This window comes from Lagenorhynchus albirostris, chromosome 7 (assembly GCF_949774975.1).
Source record: "Lagenorhynchus albirostris chromosome 7, mLagAlb1.1, whole genome shotgun sequence".
Taxonomy (NCBI): Eukaryota; Metazoa; Chordata; class Mammalia; order Artiodactyla; family Delphinidae; genus Lagenorhynchus; species Lagenorhynchus albirostris.
The window spans coordinates 21,803,226-21,815,148 of record NC_083101.1 but is presented as its reverse complement, the minus strand read 5'-3'; the positions used below and the strand labels follow the sequence as shown (position 1 = coordinate 21,815,148).

At 43.5% G+C, this 11,923-nt stretch overlaps 1 protein-coding gene across 6 annotated transcripts in view; it reads right to left on the bottom strand.

Annotated features, from left to right (window-relative positions):
• Positions 1-589: 589 nt before the first annotated feature.
• SUSD1 (sushi domain containing 1) overlaps positions 590-11,923 on the bottom strand; it is a 133,694-nt gene continuing 122,360 nt past the window's right edge. For 3 of the 6 annotated variants that reach the window (XM_060154633.1, XM_060154627.1, XM_060154632.1), the window contains exons 16-18: positions 11,296-11,389; positions 10,848-10,971; positions 6,294-7,728 (exon numbers count right to left, since the gene is read on the bottom strand). In XM_060154633.1, the coding sequence (XP_060010616.1) occupies position 10,971; positions 11,296-11,389 (95 nt within the window). In that variant the 3' untranslated portion in view covers positions 6,294-7,728; positions 10,848-10,970. Of the gene's footprint in view, positions 1,315-6,293; positions 7,729-10,847; positions 10,972-11,295; positions 11,390-11,923 lie in introns of those variants that run through there. The other 3 variants (XM_060154630.1, XM_060154628.1, XM_060154629.1) reach the window with 3 other exon arrangements.

The window sequence follows — 11,923 nt, the reverse complement described above, 5'->3', positions numbered from 1 at the left end:
AGAGCATTTCCAAAACACAGTATAACTCAGGGTAACTTAAGCTATGATTTCTTTCACTGGGTGTCATATCTCATCCCTGTGTGCTATGGATTTTTTTTTTTAAAGCTTTCTTTTCACTGTAAGTATTCAGTTTATACTGAATACTTATAAATACTTATAAATCTTATAAACACAGATTTAAATGATTCTAGTGGCCTATCACCACCCTCAGAGTGGGGTTCCTGGGGAATCTCTTCAGAATTAGATAGGAATTCACTAAGATCAGAGAATTTCGGAGCTTCTCAGCTGAAATGCTTCAAAGTTCGGCATAGCTGGGCAGCCTCTCCTTCAGGCTCAAGTCTCAGGCTCTCATTCCACTCAGAAAGCATCGGTTCAAAATAAGTTGTTTTCCCTGTTGCTCAGTTCTAACAATTTCTTTTTCTTTCAGTTTACCAGAATGCAGCGTGGTGGCTGATGAAGCAAACAGTTATGCAAAGCAGGAGTCATATAGCAAAAAAAGGTAAGTCAGTTTGGAAACTTTATCAGAGTTTCAAAAAATGCAGGCTAATACACAGCAGCAGACTAGAAGTAGTCCAAACAATTTATTCTTGGGAAACTGGTGAAGGCCCAGGAATTAAGGGCAATGACCTGGGTGACGAAGCTGACAACAGCTGGGTGGACAATAAAGGGCCAGTTGGCAATTCACTTGCAGGCAGAGGCTGAGGATGATGTGTTGGCCAGCCAACCTTGGAAAGCTATGAGTGCAATGCAATCAATACAGACCACAGTCCCAGGTCAAGAGTAGAATAAACACAAGTATCCCTCCAATGCACATAGGTAGCCCTCCGAGACACACAGGCAACTCCCCGAGTCTGTTTGGCACTGTGTGTCCCTCCAGGAAAGCAGACAGCCTCCTGCCGTCCAGAAGTAGGTCTCTGTTTCTTCTATCTCATCCAGTGACAAGCCTTGGTCTTTCCATGCCTGGCTCACAGTGAAACTCATGTGCCCTCCCAGCTGTATCTCCAGTGTAGGTTCCAGCTCTGTTCTAGCTCCAGCCCCATCTGAGTGATCTCTTTACAGAGGTCTGCAGGGGTCTGCAGCAGCAGCCTGCAGGTTGAGGGAGAGGAAGTCCGAGGAGTGGCTGCAGAGAGGAGGGGAAGTGGAGAAAAGGGGCTGACACCAGGGGTGTGTTACAGCTGGACACTGAGATGCAGTCTCACGAGGTCGGTATGGGGGCTGGTCCTTTTACCCTTGTGGAGTTCCTTCAGCCTCCATCTAATCCAGTGAGCTGTTCCAGATGCACAAATCCAGACCAGAGAGCTATGTGTTAATTTTCTACAAGAAATCCAGTAAAAATGCTCAGGAATGCTGATCACAGGCAGTCAGGTCAGACTCAGCTGTTTTGTGCCCTTGGCAGCAAGCTGCAGACAGGCTGGAGTCCTTGAGTCTGGCAGCCCCGTGCACCACCTCCCTCACAGGGCCACACGCAGTATGGACATGTATACTCTCTGACCGGGACCAAGACACTGTCTTCCTTGTTCGGTGCGAGAGATGCGCTGCCCATCTGCTGCCCCTTCCTAGGTCTTGTGCTAATGATTCCCCTTTCCTGGGCTCTGCCCCTCTTTGCCCCTCATGGTTGTCCCTGACCATCCCAGCACAGCAAAGCACCAGTGTCTGCATCATCTGGTGTTCATCCCTGTGAGATCTCAATTCACAGTGATCATCCCAAGACAACCCAAGTTCCCTCTGGTTCTTGGAGCTGAGCCCTCTTTCAGGTTCTAAGGTTCACTCTTCACTGGAAGGCCCCTTGGACAGAAGGAATCACAACTTGTGGCAAGAACCGTACGTGCTTTACACTCAGTCTCAGCCATTCTCGGCTGCACACAGCTACTGCCAAGTCCTTGGTTATGGAGGGTCTTGGGACTGGGAAGGACCTTTGTGCTCTCCAGCGCTGGTCCCTGGAGCTCTCACCACCCTCTGGAAGCCTTGAACCTGGTCAATATTGCCTTACCCTGCCCAGCCCAGCCCACCAAGACTCAGGATGGCCCTTTATAGGGACTATAGGACAACTCACCCTCCAGACCATACACTAGGCTCACTAGAGTTCGGCAGGAATAGACTTTTGCAGGCCAAGTTCACAAATCCTGAATCCTGCTAACCCAAAGGCTAGGAGATGGGACACATGCCCATGGACCCAGGGAAATGGTGTTCTTTCCCTTCCCCAAATCTCTGTGCCTCACTCAAGGGAACGCATCCAGTCCAAGGGGAGACGGCAGTCTTCTAGACCCAGTTACCTTCCTGAAACCTCTGGCCATTGGTCACTTCCACCCCTGGCAGCCTTGGTACCTCTCCATAGAGAAAATAGAAGTATTCCTAGGCTTTTGCTATAAAGTTAAGTAGCCTTGTCAGAAGAACCTAGGGAAAATTGTGGTAGAATTAAAAGTCTATAATTGATTTTTTCTTTAGTAACTTACGGTAGGCAAAATTCTATGAGATGACCCTCATAATCTCTGCCACTTGGTGTCCACAGCCTGTATAATTTTTTCCCCTTGAGTGTGACTTAGTTCTAACCAACAGAATATGGAAAAAGTGAAGGGCTTTTGCAGATGTAATTAAGGTTCCAAATTAGTTTATTTTTGGTTAGTTAAAGGTAGATTATCCTGGGTGGGCCTGACTTAGATGAAAGCCCTTTAAAAGAGGAACTGGGGGCTTCCCTGGTGGTGCAGTGGTTGACAGTCCGCCTGCCGATGTAGGGGACACGGGTTCGTGCCCCGGTCCGGGAAGATCCCACATGCCGCGGAGCGGCTGGGCCCGTGAGCCATGGCCACTAAGCCTGCGCGTCTGGAGCCTGTGCTCTGCAACGGGAGAGGCCACAGAGGTGAGAGGCCCGCGTACGGCAAAAAAAATTAAAATAGAGAGGAACTGGGCCCTCCCTGTATTCAGAGATTGTCCTTGCTGACTTGATGAGTTGGGCCGTCTGTGTAGGAAGCCCACCTGGCAAACAACTACAAATGGCCCTAGACTGGCATCTAGGACCTGAGGACAGCTTCCAGCTGACAGCCAGCAAAAAGTTGGGACCTTCAGCCATACGACCACAAGGAAATGGATTCTGTCAACAATATGAATAAGCATGGAAGGGGAATCTTCCCCAGTCGAGCTTCTTGATGAAGATGCAACCTAGCCAACACCTTCCTTGCAGACTTGTGATACCCTGAGCAGAGAAACCAACTAACCAAACCTGGATTCCTGACCCATAAAAACTGGAGGATAATAAATGTGTACTAGTTTAAGCCATTACGTTTGTGGTAAGTTGTTACACAGCAATAAAAAAATAAAAAAGCATATATAGCCTTTGCTATAATTCTCTCTCAAATATTTCATCTTCTAGTTTCTAGTTGTCCCCCAAAATCACATTACCAAAGATTCACAAAAAAATTGTAAGAAATCTGAATCAGCACTGTGAAACAAGGAAGAATACATTCAACATTCAGAAACTTTGGGAAATTTTCAGAAGTTTTTCAAAAATATAAAGTTTCAGTTAACAGCTGGCAACAGAATTTTTAAGGAGGAAACTACTCTTGTTTAAAAAATTACTTTGGTAAATTACTTTGGTTAAAAAAAAAGAAAGACATAGATGAGTTGTTCTGCATTTCAGGAATTTAGGGGATTTGATAAAGAATGAAGATGGGAAGGGATGGGAAAGGAAGGAAACTTCGAAGAACAAAGATAACTAACATCCACTTTTAATTATTTGCGTATCTAAAATATAATACTCTCTCGTTATAGGCAGAAAAATGGCCACCAAAAATGTCCACGTATTAATCCCAGAGCCTGTGGATAAGTTATCTTCCATGGTAAAAGGAACTTTGTAGATGTGATTAAGTTAAGGAGCTTGAGATGGGAGATTATCCTGGATTATCCAGGGAGGTCCACTGTAATCTCCTATAAATGAAGTGGGGGCAGGGGTGGACAGGAGAGTCAGAGTCAGAGAGAGATTCAAAGATGCCACACTGTTGGCTTTGAAGATGGAGGAAAGGCCACAGTCAAGGAATATAGGCAGCCTCTAAAAGCTAGAAACAGCAAACAAATGGATTCTCCCTCGAGCTTCCAGAAGGAACACAGCTCAGCCAACACTTTGACTTTAGCCCAGTGAGACTCACGGCAGACTTCCGACTTGCAGAACTGTAAAATGATAAATTTGTGTGGTTGAAAGCTACCAAGTGTGTGGCAACTTGTTACAGCATCAGTAGGAAACTAATACACTCTCCATTCACGTTATCTAAATGCCCCAAGTCCTTAGTGAAACTTTGGGTGGAAATCATGAAAAGGAGCTGAGTTCCACAGGTGAGTCGATGCAGGCGGGAACAGGGACCCCACGTAGGAGGATGAGATGATCCATCTGCTAAATTAATTCATAGGAAGCAGAAAGTAGGCCCTAGAGTTGATCATGGGAATATAACACATCCACCTTTACCCCCTCATGGAATTTTCAGAAATCTTAAAAGACAGCACTGGATGCCCCACCAATTTTGTGATGGAAAATTAAACCAAACTTACCCAAATCTAAGTGTCTTGGGTTTAGAAGGAAATTAAGCAGTACCCATCATATTTTTATTTGACACATGTGAAATAGGATATTAAATGGAACACTTTCTTTTCCTTATGAAATTTTTATGTTTTTGAATAGTAATATAATTACATGTTTAAAAACAAAACAAAATAAGAAGATAAACACTTAAAAGGCTCACTCTCACCCTGTCCACCTCCACCCCATTCTTCCTTGCTCCATTTGTAACCATTTACATCAACTCATTGCTATCATTCCTGTGTTTCTTTATTTAAAATTGAATAAATATTCTCATTCCCTCTCTTTCTTACATAAAAGATAGCGTATGATATACACTATTCTCCATCTTGTTTTCCTCATTAAAACAATACAGCTTAAAGATCTCCCCATTTCAATGCATAGAGTCCTTCCTCATTCCTTTTTTACAACTCAGGGTATTCCATTGTGTACACAGAAGTATCATAGTTCATGTAACTACTTTCCTCCTGAGAGGCATTTGAGTTGTTTCTAAGCTTTTGTTATCATAAGCCACGTCATCATGAATAACCCTGTTCATGTGTCATTTGGAACATGTGCAGGTGAATCCATAGGATAGGTCCCAGAGGTGGATTGCTGGGTTAAAGACAAAGGCAATGTAAATATTGCCAGATTTCCTTCCATAAAGGTTGTACCGTTCTGTACTCTCACTAACAACGTTTGAGTTCCTATTTCCCCACAGCCTCAAAAGAGACTGTGTTGTTAAATCTCTGGCTTTCTCATTGATGGGTGAGAAATGATACCTCACTAACTTGCACTTTTCTTAAAAGTAAGGTTGAGCATCTTTTCTTACGTTTGGGAGCCATTTGCCTTTCTTTTTCTGTGAACTGTATTTTCGTATCATTTGGCCTCAAATTGGACCCTTTTTGTTTCAACTAAAGTTCCAAAAAATTGAAAATAATAGGTTGCAAACACTCCCTTATTCTAAAATAAGGATTTCCAAATGGTCTTGTGATCCTTAGCCCAATACCCAAGATATAAAGGGATTTAAAATTGAAAAGGCAAAAGAAAGTAGTTCTTTAGGGAAAGCTGTTGGCATTCTCTGCATTTTCTATCCCCCACCATGACGGTAGGAGGTAAGGGGACCTTCCTCAGTGCAAGTCAGGAAAGAGGAGCTTCAAGGGGACGTCCACTCAGAGACTTTGTGTCCCCTAAAACTTCAGAGGACACAGAGGCCTGGTACCTGACTACAAGGATAAGAAACCCAGGGGTCAAGAAGCTGAGGCTGTCAGGCCAGCATCAGGACAAAAAAGTGGGAACCACGTTGGAATGTAGTGGAAGCTACACTTCCACTGATGGAGGCCAAAGGGTCTCATGGGTAAGAAAACTAAAGTCTGTGGCTGGAGTGATCTGTGATGGTGGGGCAATCCCTCATTTGCATGGCAAGGGTCTGTGAGTTTCCGTGAGTCAAGTAGATACCCAGGAAAGTAACTGAGCTGGAGGAGTCATCTTGATGTGACTTTTCCCAAAAAAGGCAGATTGCCAGGGCAAGAGAACTCTAACAACGCCAGCAGGAAGGGGCTGGGGGATGCACTTTCAGGGGCAGGATCAGAGGTAGTGACATAAGAGTTCAGGATAACGAGATGTAAAATATCTAGACACACACAACCAAAAATAAGAATGAATAACCTTGTAAGTTGAAAATTAGAACACGCTAGACAGGAACACACACAAACATTAAATGGAGACACATATTGTGTTCTGGGATAAGAGCACTCTTTATTTAATACATCCCCAAGAAAAATATGAAGATTTTGGGGGGAACTTGACCAAATAATTCTTTAGTTTACGTATAATAAATATGTATACATGAATAAATATATAATAAAACCTGAGAATACTCTGAGAATTAACAGGAAAAGGGTGGTAACTTACTTTTAGTTGGTACTAAAAAAAACCCCTATTTTAAACTTATAGCAGGTGGTACTGGCACAGAAATAAATCAGCAGAACAAAGAGAAAGTTCAGAAATAGACTCTAGTATATGATTCAGTATACGAGTCAAATCACGAGGGGAAAAAAATAACAGTCAAGGAATATTCATAGAACAACTGGCTAAACCATTTAGCAAGAATAAAAAAAGACCCCTCCCGACCTCATTCCTTATACTAAAATGTTTCAGATGGATTAAAGATTTAAGTTTTTTTTAACTGCTGAATTATAGTTATTACCTTGAGATTGGAAGGTCCTTCTAAGCATGGTACCAAAGGCAAAATACGTAAGGAAAGAGACTGATACATTTGACTACACAAATTTAAAGTTTTTGTGTGGCAGTGCATGACACAAACAGGTCAAAAGGGAAATAATAAAGTAGAAAATTTGTTTACAACACGTGTGACAGCTAAAAGTGAAAATTACTATAATACAAAGAACTTTTTCAAATCAATATAAGACAAGCCAACTACTGAGAAAAAAGGCATATCACCACAACAGAATTACAAATGACCAGTCAACATGCAAATTAGTCAGAGAAATGCAAACAAAACATTGAAAGGTCATTTTTCACCTACCAGATTAATCAAGATTAAGAATATCAACGATGCCCAGGTACGTTAAGGCTTCCTGCTGGTGAGAGCATAAACTGGTATAAACTTTCTGAGATTCCTCTGACAATATGTAGTAAATCTACAATGTATATCGTTTTCATTCCAACAACTTCAAGTCTAGGAATTTAGCGTAAGTGATAACTGCATACGATTATACAGACATATGTAAGAATAGTAAACATCTGGAAATACTCTAAATGCACAATACTCAACAGAGTATTAGTTAAATAAATTATGGTACCAACTTTTAATGCCATCATGATTGACATGAAAAATGTGTCCAATGCATGTTACAAACCACATGCCTAGTTTGACCCCATTTTGGTAACCTTGAGTTATGCCCAAAAAGTATGGGTATGGATACACACACACACGTCACCAGAATGACTCAGTCATTCTCTCTCTTTCTGAAACAATGGACGTACACTTTTTTAAACTGACCTGCCTCACTGCATCACCTGCCCACAAACGGACACAGAAAAATCCACACGCACTTTCCTCTCCAAAATCAGGCACTTGAGTTTAACCAACGATGGCTGTGGGAGGCAAATGGTCCTTAAAACACCATTTGATTGACGTCTACTACCCACTGGTTTTCTCTCTGATGAAGGGAATGGAAAAATTAAAGGGTTAGGAAATCGGAATATGAGATTAGCCAAAAAAGGGAGCCTTGAGAATTCTTTTTTACCTCCTTTAAAATCAATTTAAATACTAACTTTATTCCAATCCACTATGGAATTTCAAGGTAATGACTTTTGCTCTGGTCTTAATCTTAAGGGCCCAGCTGCAATTTTAGGTCTGGGGTCATGGATGGACTATTACCTATTTCCCCTAGTTAACCTCCATCTATTTTGGTTGCTTGTGGCTCCTTCTAGAAGTGATGGGAGAAGGTATATCACAGTGAAAAGATGAGTATAAAAAGACACAAGTGCTATAATAGTAAAAGCAATGCATATATATATATATATATATATATATATATATATATAGTTCAGAAATATAAAGGCCTAGCTCTCCCAGGAACCCAAATGTCCTGTCAAGTCCCAGGAATGAGAACTGGACTTGCAGGCAGAATATCTGGCCCCACAATTGAAGTTATGTCTCTGTCTGAAACCATCTCTCCACTCTAAAATGGGAAAATGATAACTCCTAACCTTCCCACCACACAGAACTGCTGTGAGGATGGAATGAAAGAACATGTATAAACAAAAACTATGGTGGAGATAAATAAAAACTATGGGCACCAAAAAAAAAAAAAATTCAGCCAGGGCACAATCTGCTCCGTATCTGGGCAACCCTCCGTTTTGATTCCTAGTCTAGAAGGGAGCTCAAGACTGGATCTTGGCACTCGCCTCTACACACTGTCCCCAAGACAGTTACTAAGGAAAAGATCCTTCTTCCATCACTATCTGAGGATCCAGCTTTATTTAATGGCACTCATAACCCAACTCTGAATGCTACCTGATCAGTCCTTCAACAGAAGGACCCTGCATGCTTCTAGGAAGACCCACTATTGGTTTCCTGAGATGCTCTTCCCGCCTTAACCAGGAATCCACTTGGGAAAAAAAGGGACGGTATTGTGGTTAAGCTACCAGGCGAATTCAGAGAACTTAAGGCTGCCTTCATGTGCATGAGAAAATGATCAGAAAAGAACTGCAGGAAAATGCTCAGCACCTACTTCTGTTAAGTATTAACACTGAGCAACTCTGTGCTATCGTTTGGAACATTTAGAGGAAGGGACAAAATCTATGTTTTTGTTACTTCAGTATTCTTTCATGAACTGCTTTTACATTTCTGCACTGTACCCAGAAGTACATTTTACTTCATATTTAGTCAGTTTTCTTAACGAGAAACTTTTGACACCAAGCAAATAGGACTTCTTCCTTTCGATGACAATTATGCTAAGTTCCCATGTGGACAAAGGTAGCTTCTTTGACAGTTAATTCTAGAACTTGAAATTAGGGGGACTACAGAAACATATGGTATTTACAGAGCTGGTAAAAAATAATAATAAGCGGGAGAAACTCAGATTCTCTCTTTGGTTAGAGGAGGCTTGGAGGAAAATCCTTACTCATCAGAGACCCTACCTAATACTAACCAAATAATTTGTAAAGATTCCAAATTTAATTCAAGAGCTGTGAAAACTGTATGAGTTTGAATTGTTGCACATAAAAAATAAAAGTTGGAAGCTATTTGTATGAGTCTATTGAGAGTTCTACTCTACAGTTCACCTGAATGAGAGCAGGAAGTGTTCTACATGTTGATCCTAAGTTGTAGTCTGAGACGACACCTCAGAGGACAAAGGACAATTATCCCTAATACTGCCCAGTACTGGCTGGGGCCAGGGCTGACAGCTGGCCTTGAAAACTCAAGCATCAGGGTATCACTTCCCTCTCTCTGACTCTTCCCAGTTGAGAGGATATGCTTTGGGTCAGATGCCCCTGGGGAAGCAGCTTCATAGAGAGTTGCCACCTGTTCTTATCATTGCTCATGTCTCCTCATCTGCTTACAAGCCCAGGCTGCTCAGATGTGTCCCTCACTGGTGACCAGTGAGCCGGTGGAGAACACACCAGCCCACCATGTGGGAAAGGCTGCCCCTTTTCCTCAGGACTGTGGTGTCGCCCAATACTAGGACCACGTTCATATATGCTTCACCCCGAGTTGGGCAATATCACTGTCCCCTCCCACCCCTCCCCATGATTTCTAGTCTCTAGGCCTGGAGAGGGAGGGAGAAGGCATAGGAGGACACCACCATCACTTAGAGAAGCCACAAGCCTCCATCCTTCTTCTCCCTTCGTTCCTTGCTGAGCCTTGGAGTTACATTGTTGGTTAGGGAGGAAAGTTCAAGAACACTGATTCAGGCTTTAAAAGTCAAATCGAATCCACTCCATCTGTAAATTCAGCATATTGACAGTAGTTCCGGGACATGGTTCATGATAAAGTAACACTCATAGCTACCGACGTTGTAGATAAAAGGGACGATCGTGTTGCCTGCATGGTTCCCCTCCCCTATAAACACAGGACTCTGGCCGTGGGCTTCATAATGTTGCAACCCATTGTTACCACTCCACCCCCAAGTCTAAAAGGAGGCATGGAGCATTTTTAGGAAATGTTCAGTGAAAAAAAAAATTGCCAAGGCTGTTCTAAACATTCATGTGGAAGAGAACTGTCTAACTTAACAGAATATTTTTACTGGAATGAAGGCTTATGGCTTTTGAATACATATAAGACAAAAGGAACTGTATCAAAGCAACACTGCCTAACAGATATTGCAGGGAACTTACTGGAGTGGCCAGGCTAGCATACTTTCTAATTAGTGTGTCAACCAATTGTCGGAAAAGGGCTTCTGAAGTGTTTACCGTATTTGCCTATGTCAATGATCTCTAGCCTTTGCAATGACCTCCTTCATAAAGTCAAATTCTAGCCCACACTTCAGTCTATCTCATTACTTATTGTAAAAGAATGGATTCTGAATTAATGACAGAGATGCTACAAAGGAAGAGGCAGACAGTCTCTTGCATTCAGTGCCTAGAGGAACTGACTCTCAGGCATCACTCAGAGGAGAACACAGGCCAGTCCATGTGACCTGTAGCCTGTGGTCAATATTACATTGTACATCAAGGTTCTCAAGTTCAGAGACACAGAACTGGTCGTGTAGCAGGGAAGACATCAACAATTCCCGAGTGTCCTCCTTTTGGGGGATTCCAAAGAGATAGTCACCGTCTTGAATCCAGGAATGGGATTGCAGGCCCACGCACACACAGGGCCTCTGTGCAGACACCTGAGAAGCTGTCATAACATCTGCCCCAGCAGCAGTGCATCCTCTTCACGCAGCATTGGCAATCTAGACATGGCGGAGGAAAAGAGAATTCACTGACACTTAGGTTCTCCTGCGGTGCACCCCTGTGTGCATGGGAAGCGGTACAGGAGATGAGCCACCGCTCTGTGAGTGGTCAGGGCGCCATCACTGACCCTGCTCTCTTCCTGGGACTGCAGGGCATGCCCCTCCCTCCTGAGGTGCAGAGTTACCCGTGCCTTTCACCTGCTGAGCCTGGGACAACCTCCCGCACTCCCCCTCTGACCCTCCTCGATCCCAGCTGTTCTTCCTGAATCCAGCCCCACCCTCCCTCCATTCCACTCATTCCTCAAAAGTGACAGTCGCACATACCACACTGCTGAGAAGGAGAGGAATGCGAGGACAATCACAACAGCCAGGGAGCCTAGCCCGACGCCTACCATCTGCTGCAGCGTGAGCGATGAATCTGCGGGACAAAACCACACGCTGAACCCACAGAGCACAGAATCACGGGCCTCCACAGAGGTGCACACCCACCTGACCTCGCTCTCTTTTAACCAGAGGTTGGCCCCATTTAACAAACCATCCCAAGAATGCCCAGAGTTCCTCTGTGCCCCCTCAGTTGGCCCTGAGACCAGGGCATCAGGAAAAACCGTTCCACGACATCTTTGAAAAGGAAGCGTAAAACTGGGCCACATTCAAGTTACAAGGGATAAAAGTTGATTTGTTGGGCACACACGTACAGCACCCTGTGTTGTGTGTGTTGGTCTTCTCTCAAGTCAATTACACTTGATCGATTTTTACCGGCACTTTTCCTTTGTGTCGAGGAAGATGTCATTCTGACGTCGTTTGGACTTTTGCTCCAAAAATGGTAGCTCCAGTGATCAAATATAGCAAACAGGGACTTCCCTGGTGCTCCAGTGGTAAAGAATCTGCCACTGGGGGACGCGGGTTTGATCCCTGGTCGGGGAACTAAGACCCCACATGCTGCGGGGCAACT